This window comes from Schistocerca americana, chromosome 6 (genome assembly GCF_021461395.2).
Source record: "Schistocerca americana isolate TAMUIC-IGC-003095 chromosome 6, iqSchAmer2.1, whole genome shotgun sequence".
Taxonomy (NCBI): domain Eukaryota; kingdom Metazoa; phylum Arthropoda; class Insecta; order Orthoptera; family Acrididae; genus Schistocerca; species Schistocerca americana.
The window spans coordinates 9,758,350-9,772,078 of NC_060124.1; the positions used below are offsets into that span (position 1 = coordinate 9,758,350).

At 37.7% G+C, this 13,729-nt stretch overlaps 1 protein-coding gene across 9 annotated transcripts in view; it reads right to left on the bottom strand.

Moving 5' to 3' along the window:
* LOC124619295 (ral GTPase-activating protein subunit beta) overlaps window positions 1–13,729 on the bottom strand; it is a 370,359-nt gene that overhangs the window by 263,278 nt on the left and 93,352 nt on the right. For 6 of the 9 annotated variants that reach the window (XM_047145576.1, XM_047145572.1, XM_047145573.1 and 3 more), the window contains one exon: window positions 1,042–1,209. The exons of the other annotated variants lie outside the window; for them this stretch is intronic. In XM_047145576.1, coding sequence (XP_047001532.1) covers window positions 1,042–1,209 — 168 coding nt within the window. The remainder of the gene's footprint in view (window positions 1–1,041; window positions 1,210–13,729) is intronic. 9 annotated transcript variants of the gene reach the window in all.

Sequence of the window (13,729 nt, forward strand, 5' to 3'; positions counted from 1 at the left end):
ACCTTGAATGCCACAATGCTGTGTATAGCCCATTGTTTTTTTGGAAAATTTATCCAATAATTTTTGAAAAGAATTACATTTTCTTAATCTTGTTGGTCTAGAAATATTAGATGGATACACATCTTTTTATGCAAGTGGAACTGAAGAGGTTAATAATAATAGAATTATTATTAGCATTGTAACATCATAAAGCTATGATTTTACTGCATAGCATTTATTTGGTAAAGGAGAAAATAGCTGTACATCTTTACTGGATAAATTGCTGAAGAAACTCATGGAGAAGTGACCTCATTTAGTAAGGGAGAATATTTTCATTCATCAGAACAATGCATTCATTCTAATGTTTGAAGGCACCGTAACTAAAATTGGTCAACTATTATCTCATCTGCTCAGTTCCCCAAATTTGGACTCTGTGATGACCTTCTCTTCAAAAACATGAAGAAAATGCTCAGCAGGAGAAAATCCATTTCAAATTAATAGAGTATGGTAAAGAAAGACATAGTGGACTGAGTTTGAAAAATAATGTTTTTGTAATATTTAAATTAATTATTAACAGAAAATAAGATTATGTTGATGAAGAAACTGTGACCTAAAAAGACAATAAAGACATTTACTTTTTACACATGACACTAGCAACAGAACACACAAAAGCAAATGTAGACTTTTTTTCCAGAAAGAATTTCCACTCTGCAGCTGGATGTGCACTGATTTGAAACTTCCTGGTAGCTTAAAGCTGTGTGCCAAACTGGGACTCAAACCTTGTATCTTTACCTCAGTCAGTAAAGCACATGGCTGCAAAAGGCAAAGGTCCCAGATTTAACTCCCAGTCCAGTACACGATTCATCTGCCAAAAAGTTTCGAATGCAGATTTAACGTTTGAACTGAATAAAATATATTTCATCAGTAACAAAGCTCAAAAATTGCTATAACAGTGCATATACTGGCATAAAACACTAATGTGCTCTACAGAAATGTGCAGCCACAGTCTTACATTCACCCAGACAGCAGACTAAGAGTACAACCGAGTACAACCATAGTTACCCTTTGTGACAGCAGAAGGTGCAACGCTAAAGCTCTTGGCCAGTCTCCGCTGGGGTGGAGGGGTGGGAGAGTGAGTAGCAGAAGGAGGGTGGGAAGAGGCACCCTCCTTCTTGTCACGAGAGCCAGTTCCACAGCTACCTTCTTCCCAGAGGAAAGGCTGCGCTATGCCTGAAAGAGAATTCAGTGCTCCCACTCTCACTTGCATGCCATACACTCATTATGCAATGCCTACACCAAACATGCAGGTGGAAAACATCTTACTACTAAAAGGAGAAGGCTGATGAAAAGACTTGCATTAAAGTGTGCACATAAAAGTATCATAGAAACAGTGAATTAAAGAAGACAGAGGATGAACACACACAATGAGTAAAACACAAGTACAACAAAGAATTTATGGAAATCTAGAGATTTTGTTTAAGCTATAAGAGTTTGCTATGATCACTAAGAATACTGCGGAATACACTAGTTGAATCCAGAATTGCACATGAAACAGCACAGTCTCTATTATAACTATAATACATACATGTTTTAAGGTTAGTGTTGCATAAGAAAAGCAAGTACTTCACAGTGTCTTAAAATCTCAAATCAGCAAGTGTCTTTATCACTAATGACAAAACTATGATTAGCTGACATAAGAGCCATGAGAATCAGTAAAGATTTATACCAACACCTCAGCAATAAGTGCATGAAATGTAGCCAGGCTGTTGCAATGGGCCACAGAGTAAGTGTAAGTGTGTGTGTGTGTGTGTGTGTGTGTGTGTGTGTGTGTGTGTGTGTGTGTGTGTGTGTGTGAATAGTAAGGAGTCTAAGACACAATAGTAAGGAGTCTAAGACACAATATTGAGCTTCTTTTTTACATGCATAACCACTGTACACCATGGTGAGTGGTTGGTTGTACTCATTCCATTACTTGTATACTTCCCAAAATTTTCCAGAAGGCAGAAGCATTTATTCATGGAAAACATACACAAAAAAAGAAAACTTGCTTGGTTTTGAGGTTTTGGAGTAAATCCGTTCTGGATATAGAGTACAATCTCTCTCTCTCTCTCTCTCTCTCTCTCTCTCCCTCTCCCTCTCTCTCTCTCTCTCTCTCTCTCTCTCTCTCTCACTCACTCACTCACTCGCACACACACACACACACACACACACACACACACACACACCTATGACCCTAGATAGTGCTGGCTGGACACACGATGCCAGGAGTGCAAATTCAGCAGGTGGACTATGGCAAGTTAGTGTTGTGTCAGGTGGGGTGGTTAGATGGAGAGAGAGGCAGGAGACAGGAAGAGTGGTTGGGATGTGTAGCTAGTGGTTTGGAGGGAGGCAGCTGGTTTACTGGTTAGGAATGCGGGAGGGAGCGATGGTAGCAGCACAGGCTAGCCATGTGATGCATGTGTTTTAGAGCTGGGGGGGGGGGGGGGGGGGGGGGAGCAGCACAAGGTGAAGTGAAGGAGTGAAGGGAGCAATAGGACAAAGAAAAGGGATGCTGAGGGTGGAGGGTCAATCTGTTAATAGACACCTGGCTGGAGTGGTTCCAGGAGCAAAGGATGTGTCACAAGTATGATTCCCATCTGCACAGTTAAAAAAGGCTGGTGGTTGAGAGAAGCATCCAACTGGACTGGGTCGGTCAACAGCCATTGAAATCGAGAGCACTGTGCTCAGCTGCATGTAGTTGTGGAAGACCCGGAAGTAAGACCTGCCAAACCCACCCACTTAGGCCTTTTGTAATCCAGTTCTGCCCTTCAGAGGCTGTGCTGCCTGTGAAAGGAGCCATTTCATAAACCAACTCTGCTGCAACCACTGCACAACTTTTAAGATGGTATGACAGACAACCAGCTTTCAACCTGAATGAGTAGCCACTGTCAAACTGTAGCCAAAAACAAAATAGACCACCCAGTAGCACAGCATGCAGCTGAGATTTCAACAGCTGCTTCACAACATGGGCCATCTCAATCCTGTCCTCCACCATCAGCTTTTTTGAAATACACAGATGGGAGTTATCCTTGCAATACAGCCTACACTCCTGAAACTGTACTGGCCTCACTCTCCTTTAGCTGACTTTCCTCTTCTTATCAAACACTCCCAATTCACCTCCCCATATTGCCTTCAAGATGCTCTGCTCCCCACTGTCTCTCACATCAGTGAATCACATGCCAAGCCCACACTCCTGCCATTCCTCCCTCTCCCATTCCTAATAAACAAACCAGATGCATCGCTCCAACACACTAGCTACCCGCCCTCAACCCCTCTTCCCTCTCTCTCCTTCTAGCTACCCCATCCCACCCAACACAACCCCCACCCCAGGCTAGTCCACCTGCTGAAATGCATTCCTGGCAATGTGCATCCAGTCAGCACAAGTATGTAGGAGCACAAGCATGTGCACACACAATGGTGGGGGGAGTGGGGGGGGGGGGGGGGGGGGAGTGGGGGGGGCTGGGCTTTGTGTGTGCGCTTTAGCTTAAGTAAGGACTTACTCTGAAAGCTAGCAAGTTTTCTGTCTTTTTATGTATGCCTGTTGACGACTGGACGCTTCTGCTTTTCAGTGACTAGTCTCCTTTACTCCTGGACTATTTGTGTTCTCCCAGAACTTTCCTACTATAGTTATACCTCCTATGATTTCCTTTTGTGGAAAGAGGAGGAGATAGTTTACTACATTCACCAAACACTAAAAATCAAAGAATTTTCTGTGGCCATACATAAAACAAATTAACTGTTAAAAGCTACTCACACATTTACTGGCTGACCATATGGTTATTAAAATAAATGGTAATCTAAACCAAAAATTCTGAATTCTGGCAAACTTCACATTGAGCATATATGAGAATTTTCAGGTCAACATTGAGCAAAAGACTTCTTTGGTAATCACTGATACTCTCAAAGAAGTAGCAGCTCCCATTCATGTAACAGACAGACAATTGTAACAATTCAAATATAAGCACACTATGATTATTTTCAAACATTTCCTCTTTTCTTTTGAAATTCTTGTATTATGTTTCACTTTGGCTTGACTACAAATTAAGTAATTCTTCAATCGAGAGAAAAGAAGAATTAAAAGAAGCATCAACAGGGGGAGAGGGAGTGGGGGAGGGGAGGAGGGGGGAGGGTGAGCAGCGGAGGAGGGGGAGTGGAAGGGAGAAGGAGGGAAGAGGGAGGGGGCTATTAACTTACTATACGATTAGTACTTCTCTCACATCAGTGCGAGTTTGAATACTGCACAATATTCTATACGTCACGTGCTACCTTGTTATGTTACTTTATTTCACAACTGTCAGTATTTAGGGATCTATTAGCCATGTCAGCATAAACGTTTAGATAATTTCAAGTGATGAAGTGCATGTGCAGTGACAAAATGTCATGAAAAGAAAACAGGTCACTCCACATTATTAAAAGGATTATAAACCAAATATGCAGACCTATACACGTAATATAATGCACACATCACTTCATTGTAGTATTACAGAACACATTATGTACTTCCGTATGACGACTTCCCTGATGTCAAACCACTGTTTCATAAAACCCTCATATATAACAAACACTGAAACTAAGATTATGTTTTTCATTCACAAAATCAAGACTGCATAATATGGTAGCAGCATCCAAACTTTGATATGTGGCACACTATGACCTGGTAAACAAAAAATACAATTGCAACACATATAAGTAGATATGAATGCATTGTGGTTTTTCCAAAAGACAAATAAGAACAGCTCTCAATGGTGAGAAATCATCAGTTGGGTGTTGTGGGTTGGCAGGAGAGCCAACACCGGGTTACAAGAGGAAGCCGAAAGGCACGCGTTTTAGCTCACGCCAGGCTGGCGTGAGGTCTGGAACAGGACAGGGAAATTAGACTTTAGAAAAAACGGACGTAGCTGGTGGAATACTTAATTTACTCCATAAATGGTGAACATCGCTCTTGACTGTACATTATTCACAGTATCAATGGTAACTGGTACTGGCGCCTTGCTAGGTCGTAGCAAATGACGTGGCTGAAGGCTATGCTAACTATCGTCTCGGCAAATGAGAGCGTATTTTGTCAGTGAACCATCGCTAGCAAAGTCGGCTGTACAACTGGGGCGAGTGCTAGGAAGTCTCTCTAGACCTGCCGTGTGGCGGCGCTCGGTCTGCAATCACTGATAGTGGCGACACGCGGGTCCGACGTATACTAATGGACCGCGGCCGATTTTAAAGGCTACCACCTATCAAGTGTGGTGTCTGGCGGTGACACCACATTGGGTATGCAACACTGGGGCAGCTTCAGAATGGGCAATAAGATCAGTATTATTAACAACATGAATATCTCTAAGAAATTGTTTGTGACCAGTTCTGTTGTACACAGTAGACCCATAATGTAAAGTGTTGAGACCATGCAAACATTGACTCCCAGTATAAAGAAATATAATAGTAAGTGTATTTGTGGAGCATGCTGACTCTGAATGAGAGTATCAATGATAAACATTCAAGTCACGCACAATGCTGATATCCAGACATGACAAACTGAAGAACTATACAACAGAATATCAGCATAAATCTTTGAGGTGGAAGTATGCACCAGACTACAATTCAAAGAGAGAAATGTAATAAAGTGTGTCTTATCTATGAAAGAGGTGTCTCATGTAACTTCCAGCTTTCTTACTGTTAAGTATTCCTCTTCCGTTTGAATTATTGAATGAACTGTTAAGTGTGTATACATACTAAAAAGAAAGAAAGGAAGAAAAGAAAGAGATGAATTCTGGAAACGGTGAGATATACAACTCAAACCCAGAGAAAGTAGTCAATTATTGTGTAATAAAACAATGATATATGTAAAAATTATTTTCTCTATAATCTTCAGCTTTGAAACATTTAAGTACAAACCATATCTTGTGGCACTAGATGAAATAACAATAGCGACCCCTGTCAAGTCCAAAACTACAAAATGTATTTGTAATATCAAATTTTAAAAATACACTTCCTTTTTTATTTGTGTAAAAACAAAATAGTAACACAATAAATATCAAAAAGTAACTAAAAAAGTAATTCCATGATTAGGTTTAGAGGATAATGAAACAAAAGACAAAGAAGACCATTACTTTAAATCTTCAGTTTCAGTAGTCTACCTGGCCATACAGTTTCATCACCTATCAACAAAGGGGTCTGTCGTCCGGGTATTATGCACTCCATGTCTAGCCATGAGAATTAGCTCCATGCAAGGGTCTTCTAGTAACAGTCAACAACACAGAATGGAGTAATGAAAATGACTAACAATACGACACATTTGCAGAAAACTTGAAATTTGTGGTACAGCATATGATACACAAAATGCTAGTTCTGAAAGATCTTTGCTGTCACCAAACTAAGTGCAAATGAGAAAGTGGATATCAGAAGTTTGACATGAAATTCTTGCAACATCAGGAGGCTATATTACATGAGGATCATCCTAATCACAAAATGCAAGTCTAACAGTTGTTACAAGCACATAGGACATGAGGATGAGGATTTCAGGGAGAAAACTGTTCTGTTAAATTAATCACAGTTTAAATTAAATGGAACAATGAACTGAAATAATTGCATGTAGTTGTGCGCAGCTACGTCACAGGCTTTTGTTGAAATGAAGTCAATTTAGTACAATTTTATGTCTGGTCCTAATTAGACTATTAATTTTTTAAGGTACAAGTACCACTTGTCTACCCTACCATTCATGTACAGTACAATAATGAGGAATTTTATTTCCAACAGAGGGATGACCATCACACTACCACAAGAATGAAACAGGGTACTGGATAAGGTGAAGAGGTCCATTTCTTCTTTCGATCCATAGACAGAAGATCCCTGAAGCTTTAGAGTATGTCATAAAAACCAAAATATATGTCACATATTTACAAAAGCAAATATATGTTAATATTTTACTGATAAATTTTTAAGTGAAATGCTCTTCAAGGACACAGATCAGGAAGTGAGTCATTGGGGAATTCATAAGTATGTAGAGGCATACAAAAATATTTTTATTGACAGCGAATAGTTGGAAGGAAGGAAGAAAGAAAGAAAGATTAGGATTTAATGTCCCATCAACACTGAGGTCATTAGAGACAGAGTACAACCTTGGATAGTTTCACGGAGAAGTAAATCAGTCATGCCCTTTCCATCATGGCATTTGTGTGGAGTGGTTTTGGGATATCTCGGAAAACCTAAATCCGGATGGGCCTATGCAGATTCAAATGCAAATAGTCGAAAGATTAAAACACTGTATACGGCAAACATATTAAACATTTCAAGAAATGTTGCTCAAGCAACAGCCTGTTATAATCAGAAGTGTTTGGATACTTATGATTCTTATTATGAGCAATTGTAGTAATTGCGGAAGTCCACAGTCCTCTTGGAATAGTAATTTGTATCTGTATCCTGAAACGTATATAGACCTTTTTTTTTCACAGCGTCTCAATTTGTATCTATTTCGTATTGTTGTGTTTCTGTCAGTATCATGTTTTCTGAAATGTATATAGCTTTTTTCCTGCAGCCTCACAATTTCAGAACCTATCAATAACCAGAAGTAAGTTCATGTACTGCCCACTTAGAGAAGTGAAATGTAAAATCAAATGGGTTAAAGTCTGTACGGGTAACACAAATAATTTCACACTAGGATGAGCAAAATATAGTGTAAGATTATTATTATTATTATTATTATTTCTTTCCTTTCTCAGATGTTATGTTTGGTTAAAAATGGAAAGTGACACGGACCTTGATCAAGCGTGACTTCCATTTAACTGTATGGTATATGTTACATTGCATTTAGGAACTCTCGGGTAATTGAACATGTATCAATAATTACAGATTTCTGTAGTTGTATATATAAGTTTGGATGTAGCTGTATTGTGTTGATGTACTGATGGATATTGTGTGGTATGACTCCTGTAGTTGATAGTATAATTGGTATAATGTCAACTTTGTCCTGATGACACATGTCCTTGACTTCCTCAGCCAGTTGGATGTATTTTTCAATTTTTTCCCGTTTTCTTCTGTATATTTGTTGTATTGGGTATGGATATTTCAATTAGTTGTGTTAATTTCTTCTTTTTATCGGTGAGTATGATGTCAGGTTTGTTATGCGTTGTTGTTTTATCTGTTACAATGGTTCTGTTCCAGTATAATTTGTATTCATCATTCTCCAGTACATTTTGTGGTGCATACTTGTATGTAGGAACGTGTTCCTTTATTAGTTTAGGTTGTATGGCAAGTTGTTGATGTATTATTTTTGCTACATTGTCATGTCTTCTGGGGTATTCTGTATTTGCTAGTATTGTACATCCGCTTGTGATGTGATCTACTGTTTCTATTTGTTGTTTGCAAAGTCTGCATTTATCTGTTGTGGTATTGGGATCTTTAATAATATGCTTGCTGTAATATCTGGTGTTTATTGTTTGATCCTGAATTGCAATCATGAATCCTTCTGTCTCACTGTATATATTGCCTTTTCTTAGCCATGTGTTGGATGTGTCTTGATCGATGTGTGGGTGTGTTAGATGATACGGGTGCTTACCATGTAGTGTTTTCTTTTTCCAATTTACTTTCTTTGTATCTGTTGATGTTATGTGATCTAAAGGGTTGTAGAAGTGGTTATGAAATTGCAGTGGTGTAGCCGATGTATTTATATGAGTCATTGCTTTGTGTATTTTGCTAGTTTCTGCTCGTTCTATAAAAAATTTTCTTAGATTGTCTACCTGTCCATAATGTAGGTTTTTTATGTCGATAAATCCCCTTCCTCCTTCCTTTCTGCTTAATGTGAATCTTTCTGTTGCTGAATGTATGTGATGTATTCTATATTTGTGGCATTGTGATCGTGTAAGTGTATTGAGTGCTTCTAGGTCTGTGTTACTCCATTTCACTACTCCAAATGAGTAGGTCAGTATTGGTATAGCATAGGTATTTATAGCTTTTGTCTTGTTTCTTGCTGTCAATTCTGTTTTCAGTATTTTTGTTAGTCTTTGTCTATATTTTTCTTTTAGCTCTTCCTTAATATTTCTATCATCTATTCCTATTTTTTGTCTGTATCCTAGATATTTATAGGCATCTGTTTTTTCCATCGCTTCTATGCAGTCGCTGTGGTTATCCAATATGTAATCTTCTTGTTTAGTGTGTTTTCCCTTGACTATGCTATTTTTCTTACATTTGTCTGTTCCAAAAGCCATATTCATATCATTGCTGAATACTTCTGCTACCTTTAGTAATTGGTTGAGTTGTTGATTTTTTGCTCCCAGTAGCTTTAGATCATCCATGTATAGCAAATGTGTGATTTTGTGTTGATATGTTCCAGTAATATTATATCCATAATTTGTATTATTTAGCATGTTGGATAGTGGGTTCAGAGAACTGCAGAACCAGAAAGGACTTAATGAGTCTCCTTGGTATATTCCACGCTTAATCTGTATTGGCGGTGATGTGATATTATTTGAATTTGTTTGGATATTAAGTGTGGTTTTCCAATTTTTCATTACTATGTTTAGGAACTGTATCAATTTAGGATCTACTTTGTATATTTCCAATATTTGTAGTAACCATGAGTGGAGTACACTATCAAAAGCTTTTTGGTAATCAATGTATGCGTAGTGTAGCGACCTTTGTTTAGTTTTAGCTTGATATGTCACCTCTGCATCTATTATCAGTTGCTCTTTACATCCTTGTGCTCCTATGCAGCAGCCTTTTTGTTCTTCATTTATAATTTTGTTCTGTGTTGTATGTGTCATTAATTTCTGTGTAATGACTGAAGTTAATATTTTGTATATTGCTGGTAGGCATGTTATGGGGCGATATTTAGCTGGGTTGCTGTGTCTGTTTGATCTTTAGGTTTCAGATAAGTTATTCCTTGTGTAAGTGTATCAGGGAATGTGTATGGGTCTGCAATGTAACTCTTAAATAATTTAGTTAAATGTGAATGTGTTGAGGTGAACTTCTTTAAGCAGAAATTTGCTATTTTATCTTTTCCAGGGGCTTTCCAATTGTGCGTAGAATTAATTGCTTGGGTGACTTCATGTTGCAAAATTATCACTTCAGGCATTTGTGGTATCATCTTGTATGTGTCTGTTTCTGCTTATATCCACCGTGCATGTCCGTTATGTTGTACCGGGTTTGACCATATGTTGCTCCAGAAGTGTTCCATGTCTGTAGTGTTTGGTGGATTGTCTATTTTAATGTGTGTGTTATCTATTGTCTGGTAAAATTTCTTTTGGTTTGTGTTGAATGTTTGGTTTTGTTTCCTTCTATTTTCAATTTTTTTTTGTATCTTCTAAGTCATTTGGCCAATGCTTGTAATTTCTGCTTCTTTTCATCTAATTGCTCTATTGCTTCTTGTTGTGAGATTTTACCTAACCTTTTTCATTTTTTGTCTGATATTTCATTTCTTATAAATTGTGCTAGCTGTCCGATGTCTTTTCTCAGTTTTTCTATTCTGATCTGTAGCCTGTGTTGCCATGCTGGTTTTGTGGGTTTCTTCTGTGCGTAGGTTGGTTCTCATCTCTGCCTAGTGTGTATATTTAGTGTAGTGAGTGCTCCTATATAAATCAGTAGTTGTAACTCTTCCATAGTTGTATTTTCATTTATTTTGTTGTGTATGATTGTGTTGATAATTGTCATTGTTGTTTCGACTTGTGGGTTATTTGGTGGTCTATGCAAGAATGGCCTAATGTCTGTATTTGTGTCTTTGTATTCTATATATGTTAGCTGAAATTTTTTTGTATCTAACATGTGTGTCACTTCATGTTCTATTTGTGCTTGTTCTGGTGGTTGTCTTAAGATTTTGTTTTCCTCTGATTGTTTAATTGATGTGTGTTGTTCTTTGTTTGTTTGCACTGGGATGTTTGGGTCCATTAATGTATTTTCTTCTTCTTCTGATTGCACATTATTTTGTTCCAGTATTTGTTGTACTTGTTGTTTGACGTTTTCTAATTCTGACTGGGGTGTCCTGTTATTTTTGATTATTACACGGATCTGATCAGCCAGTCGTTGTACTGTTAAAAATTTTAATTCTGGGTATCTGGTAATAAATGTTGTGTATACTTGTGATCTGTATCCAGTTGTGTTGGTTCCTAAGTTTGTCGCTTGGTAATAACAAAACATGAGGTGTCGGTTAACTTCATCTGACCATCTCATCCTCTGTCTTTGTTTTCCTTCTAGGGTGGTTGCAGGAAGCATATCCAGCAAAACACCTCTATTTGGATTTAAATCTTTTTCCATGTGGCTAGCAGTGTCGTTACCATTGTGGACGGAGATAGGGTTCAAGCGTCGTCCCCGACCATGACAGCGGTGTCCGAGGCTTCATTAGTTCTGTCCTGAACCAACTAATCATACTAAAAGGGGGTTAGCCCTATTAGTGGTTTGTTCTTTTCGTCGTCTTTTACAACTGGCAGAACATGCCGGAGGCCTATTCTTTTCCAAGGCCTCCACGGGTATTATTATTATTATTATTACCTTTCCTTTCTCAGACCTTAGGTCTGGTTCGGAATGAAAGTGATGTGGACCTTGATCAAGCGTCACTTCCTTTTAACTGTACGGTATATGTTACATTGCGTTTAGGAACTTTCGGGTAATTGAACATGTATCAATAATTACGGATTTCTGAAGTTGTATATATATAAGTTTGGATGTAGCTGTATTGCATTGATGTACTGGTGGATATTGTGTGGTATGACTCCTGTAGTTGATAGTATAATTGGTATAATGTCAACTTTATCCTGATGCCACATGTCCTTGACTTCCTCAGCCAGTTGGATGTATTTTTCAATTTTTTCTCCAGTTTTCTTCTGTATATTTGCTGTATTGGGTATGGATATTTCAATTAGTTGTGTTAATTTCTTCTTTTTATCGGTGAGTATGATGTCAGGTTTGTTATGCGTTGTTGTTTTATCTGTTACAATGGTTCTGTTCCAGTATAATTTGTATTCATCATTCTCCAGTACATTTTGTGGTGCATACTTGTATGTAGGAACGTGTTCCTTTATTAGTTTAGGTTGTATGGCAAGTTGTTGATGTATTATTTTTGCTACATTGTCATGTCTTCTGGGGTATTCTGTATTTGCTAGTATTGTACATCCGCTTGTGATGTGATCTACTGTTTCTATTTGTTGTTTGCAAAGTCTGCATTTATCTGTTGTGGTATTGGGATCTTTAATAATATGCTTGCTGTAATATCTGGTGTTTATTGTTTGATCCTGTATTGCAATCATGAATCCTTCTGTCTCACTGTATATATTGCCTTTTCTTAGCCATGTGTTGGATGTGTCTTGATCGATGTGTGGCTGTGTTAGATGATACGGGTGCTTGCCATGTAGTGTTTTCTTTTTCCAATTTACTTTCTTTGTATCTGTTGATGTTGATGTTATGTGATCTAAAGGGTTGTAGAGGTGGTTATGAAATTGTAGTGGTGTAGCCGATGTATTTATGTGGGTGATTGCTTTGTGTATTTTGCTAGTTTCTGCTCGTTCTAGAAAGAATTTTCTTAAATTGTCTACCTGTCCATAATGTAGATTTTTTATGTCGATAAATCCCCTTCCTCCTTCCTTTCTGCTTAATGTGAATCTTTCTGTTGCTGAATGTATGTGATGTATTCTATATTTGTGGCATTGTGATCGTGTAAGTGTATTGAGTGCTTCTAGGTCTGTGTTACTCCATTTCACTACTCCAAATGAGTAGGTCAGTATTGGTATAGCATAGGTATTTATAGCTTTTGTCTTGTTTCTTGCTGTCAATTCTGTTTTCAGTATTTTTGTTAGTCTTTGTCTATATTTTTCTTTTAGCTCTTCCTTAATATTTCTATCATCTATTCCTATTTTTTGTCTGTATCCTAGATATTTATAGGCATCTGTTTTTTCCATCGCTTCTATGCAGTCGCTGTGGTTATCCAATATGTAATCTTCTTGTTTAGTGTGTTTTCCCTTGACTATGCTATTTTTCTTACATTTGTCTGTTCCAAAAGCCATATTCATATCATTGCTGAATACTTCTGCTACCTTTAGTAATTGGTTGAGTTGTTGATTTTTTGCTCCCAGTAGCTTTAGATCATCCATGTATAGCAAATGTGTGATTTTGTGTTGATATGTTCCAGTAATATTATATCCATAATTTGTATTATTTAGCATGTTGGATAGTGGGTTCAGAGAACTGCAGAACCAGAAAGGACTTAATGAGTCTCCTTGGTATATTCCACGCTTAATCTGTATTGGCGGTGATGTGATATTATTTGAATTTGTTTGGATATTAAGTGTGGTTTTCCAATTTTTCATTACTATGTTTAGGAACTGTATCAATTTAGGATCTACTTTGTATATTTCCAATATTTGTAGTAACCATGAGTGGAGTACACTATCAAAAGCTTTTTGGTAATCAATGTATGCGTAGTGTAGCGACCTTTGTTTAGTTTTAGCTTGATATGTCACCTCTGCATCTATTATCAGTTGCTCTTTACATCCTTGTGCTCCTATGCAGCAGCCTTTTTGTTCTTCATTTATAATTTTGTTCTGTGTTGTATGTGTCATTAATTTCTGTGTAATGACTGAAGTTAATATTTTGTATATTGCTGGTAGGCATGTTATGGGGCGATATTTAGCTGGGTTGCTGTGTCTGTTTGATCTTTAGGTTTCAGATAAGTTATTCCTTGTGTAAGTGTATCAGGGAATGTGTATGGGTCTGCAATGTAACTCTTAAATAATTTAGTTAA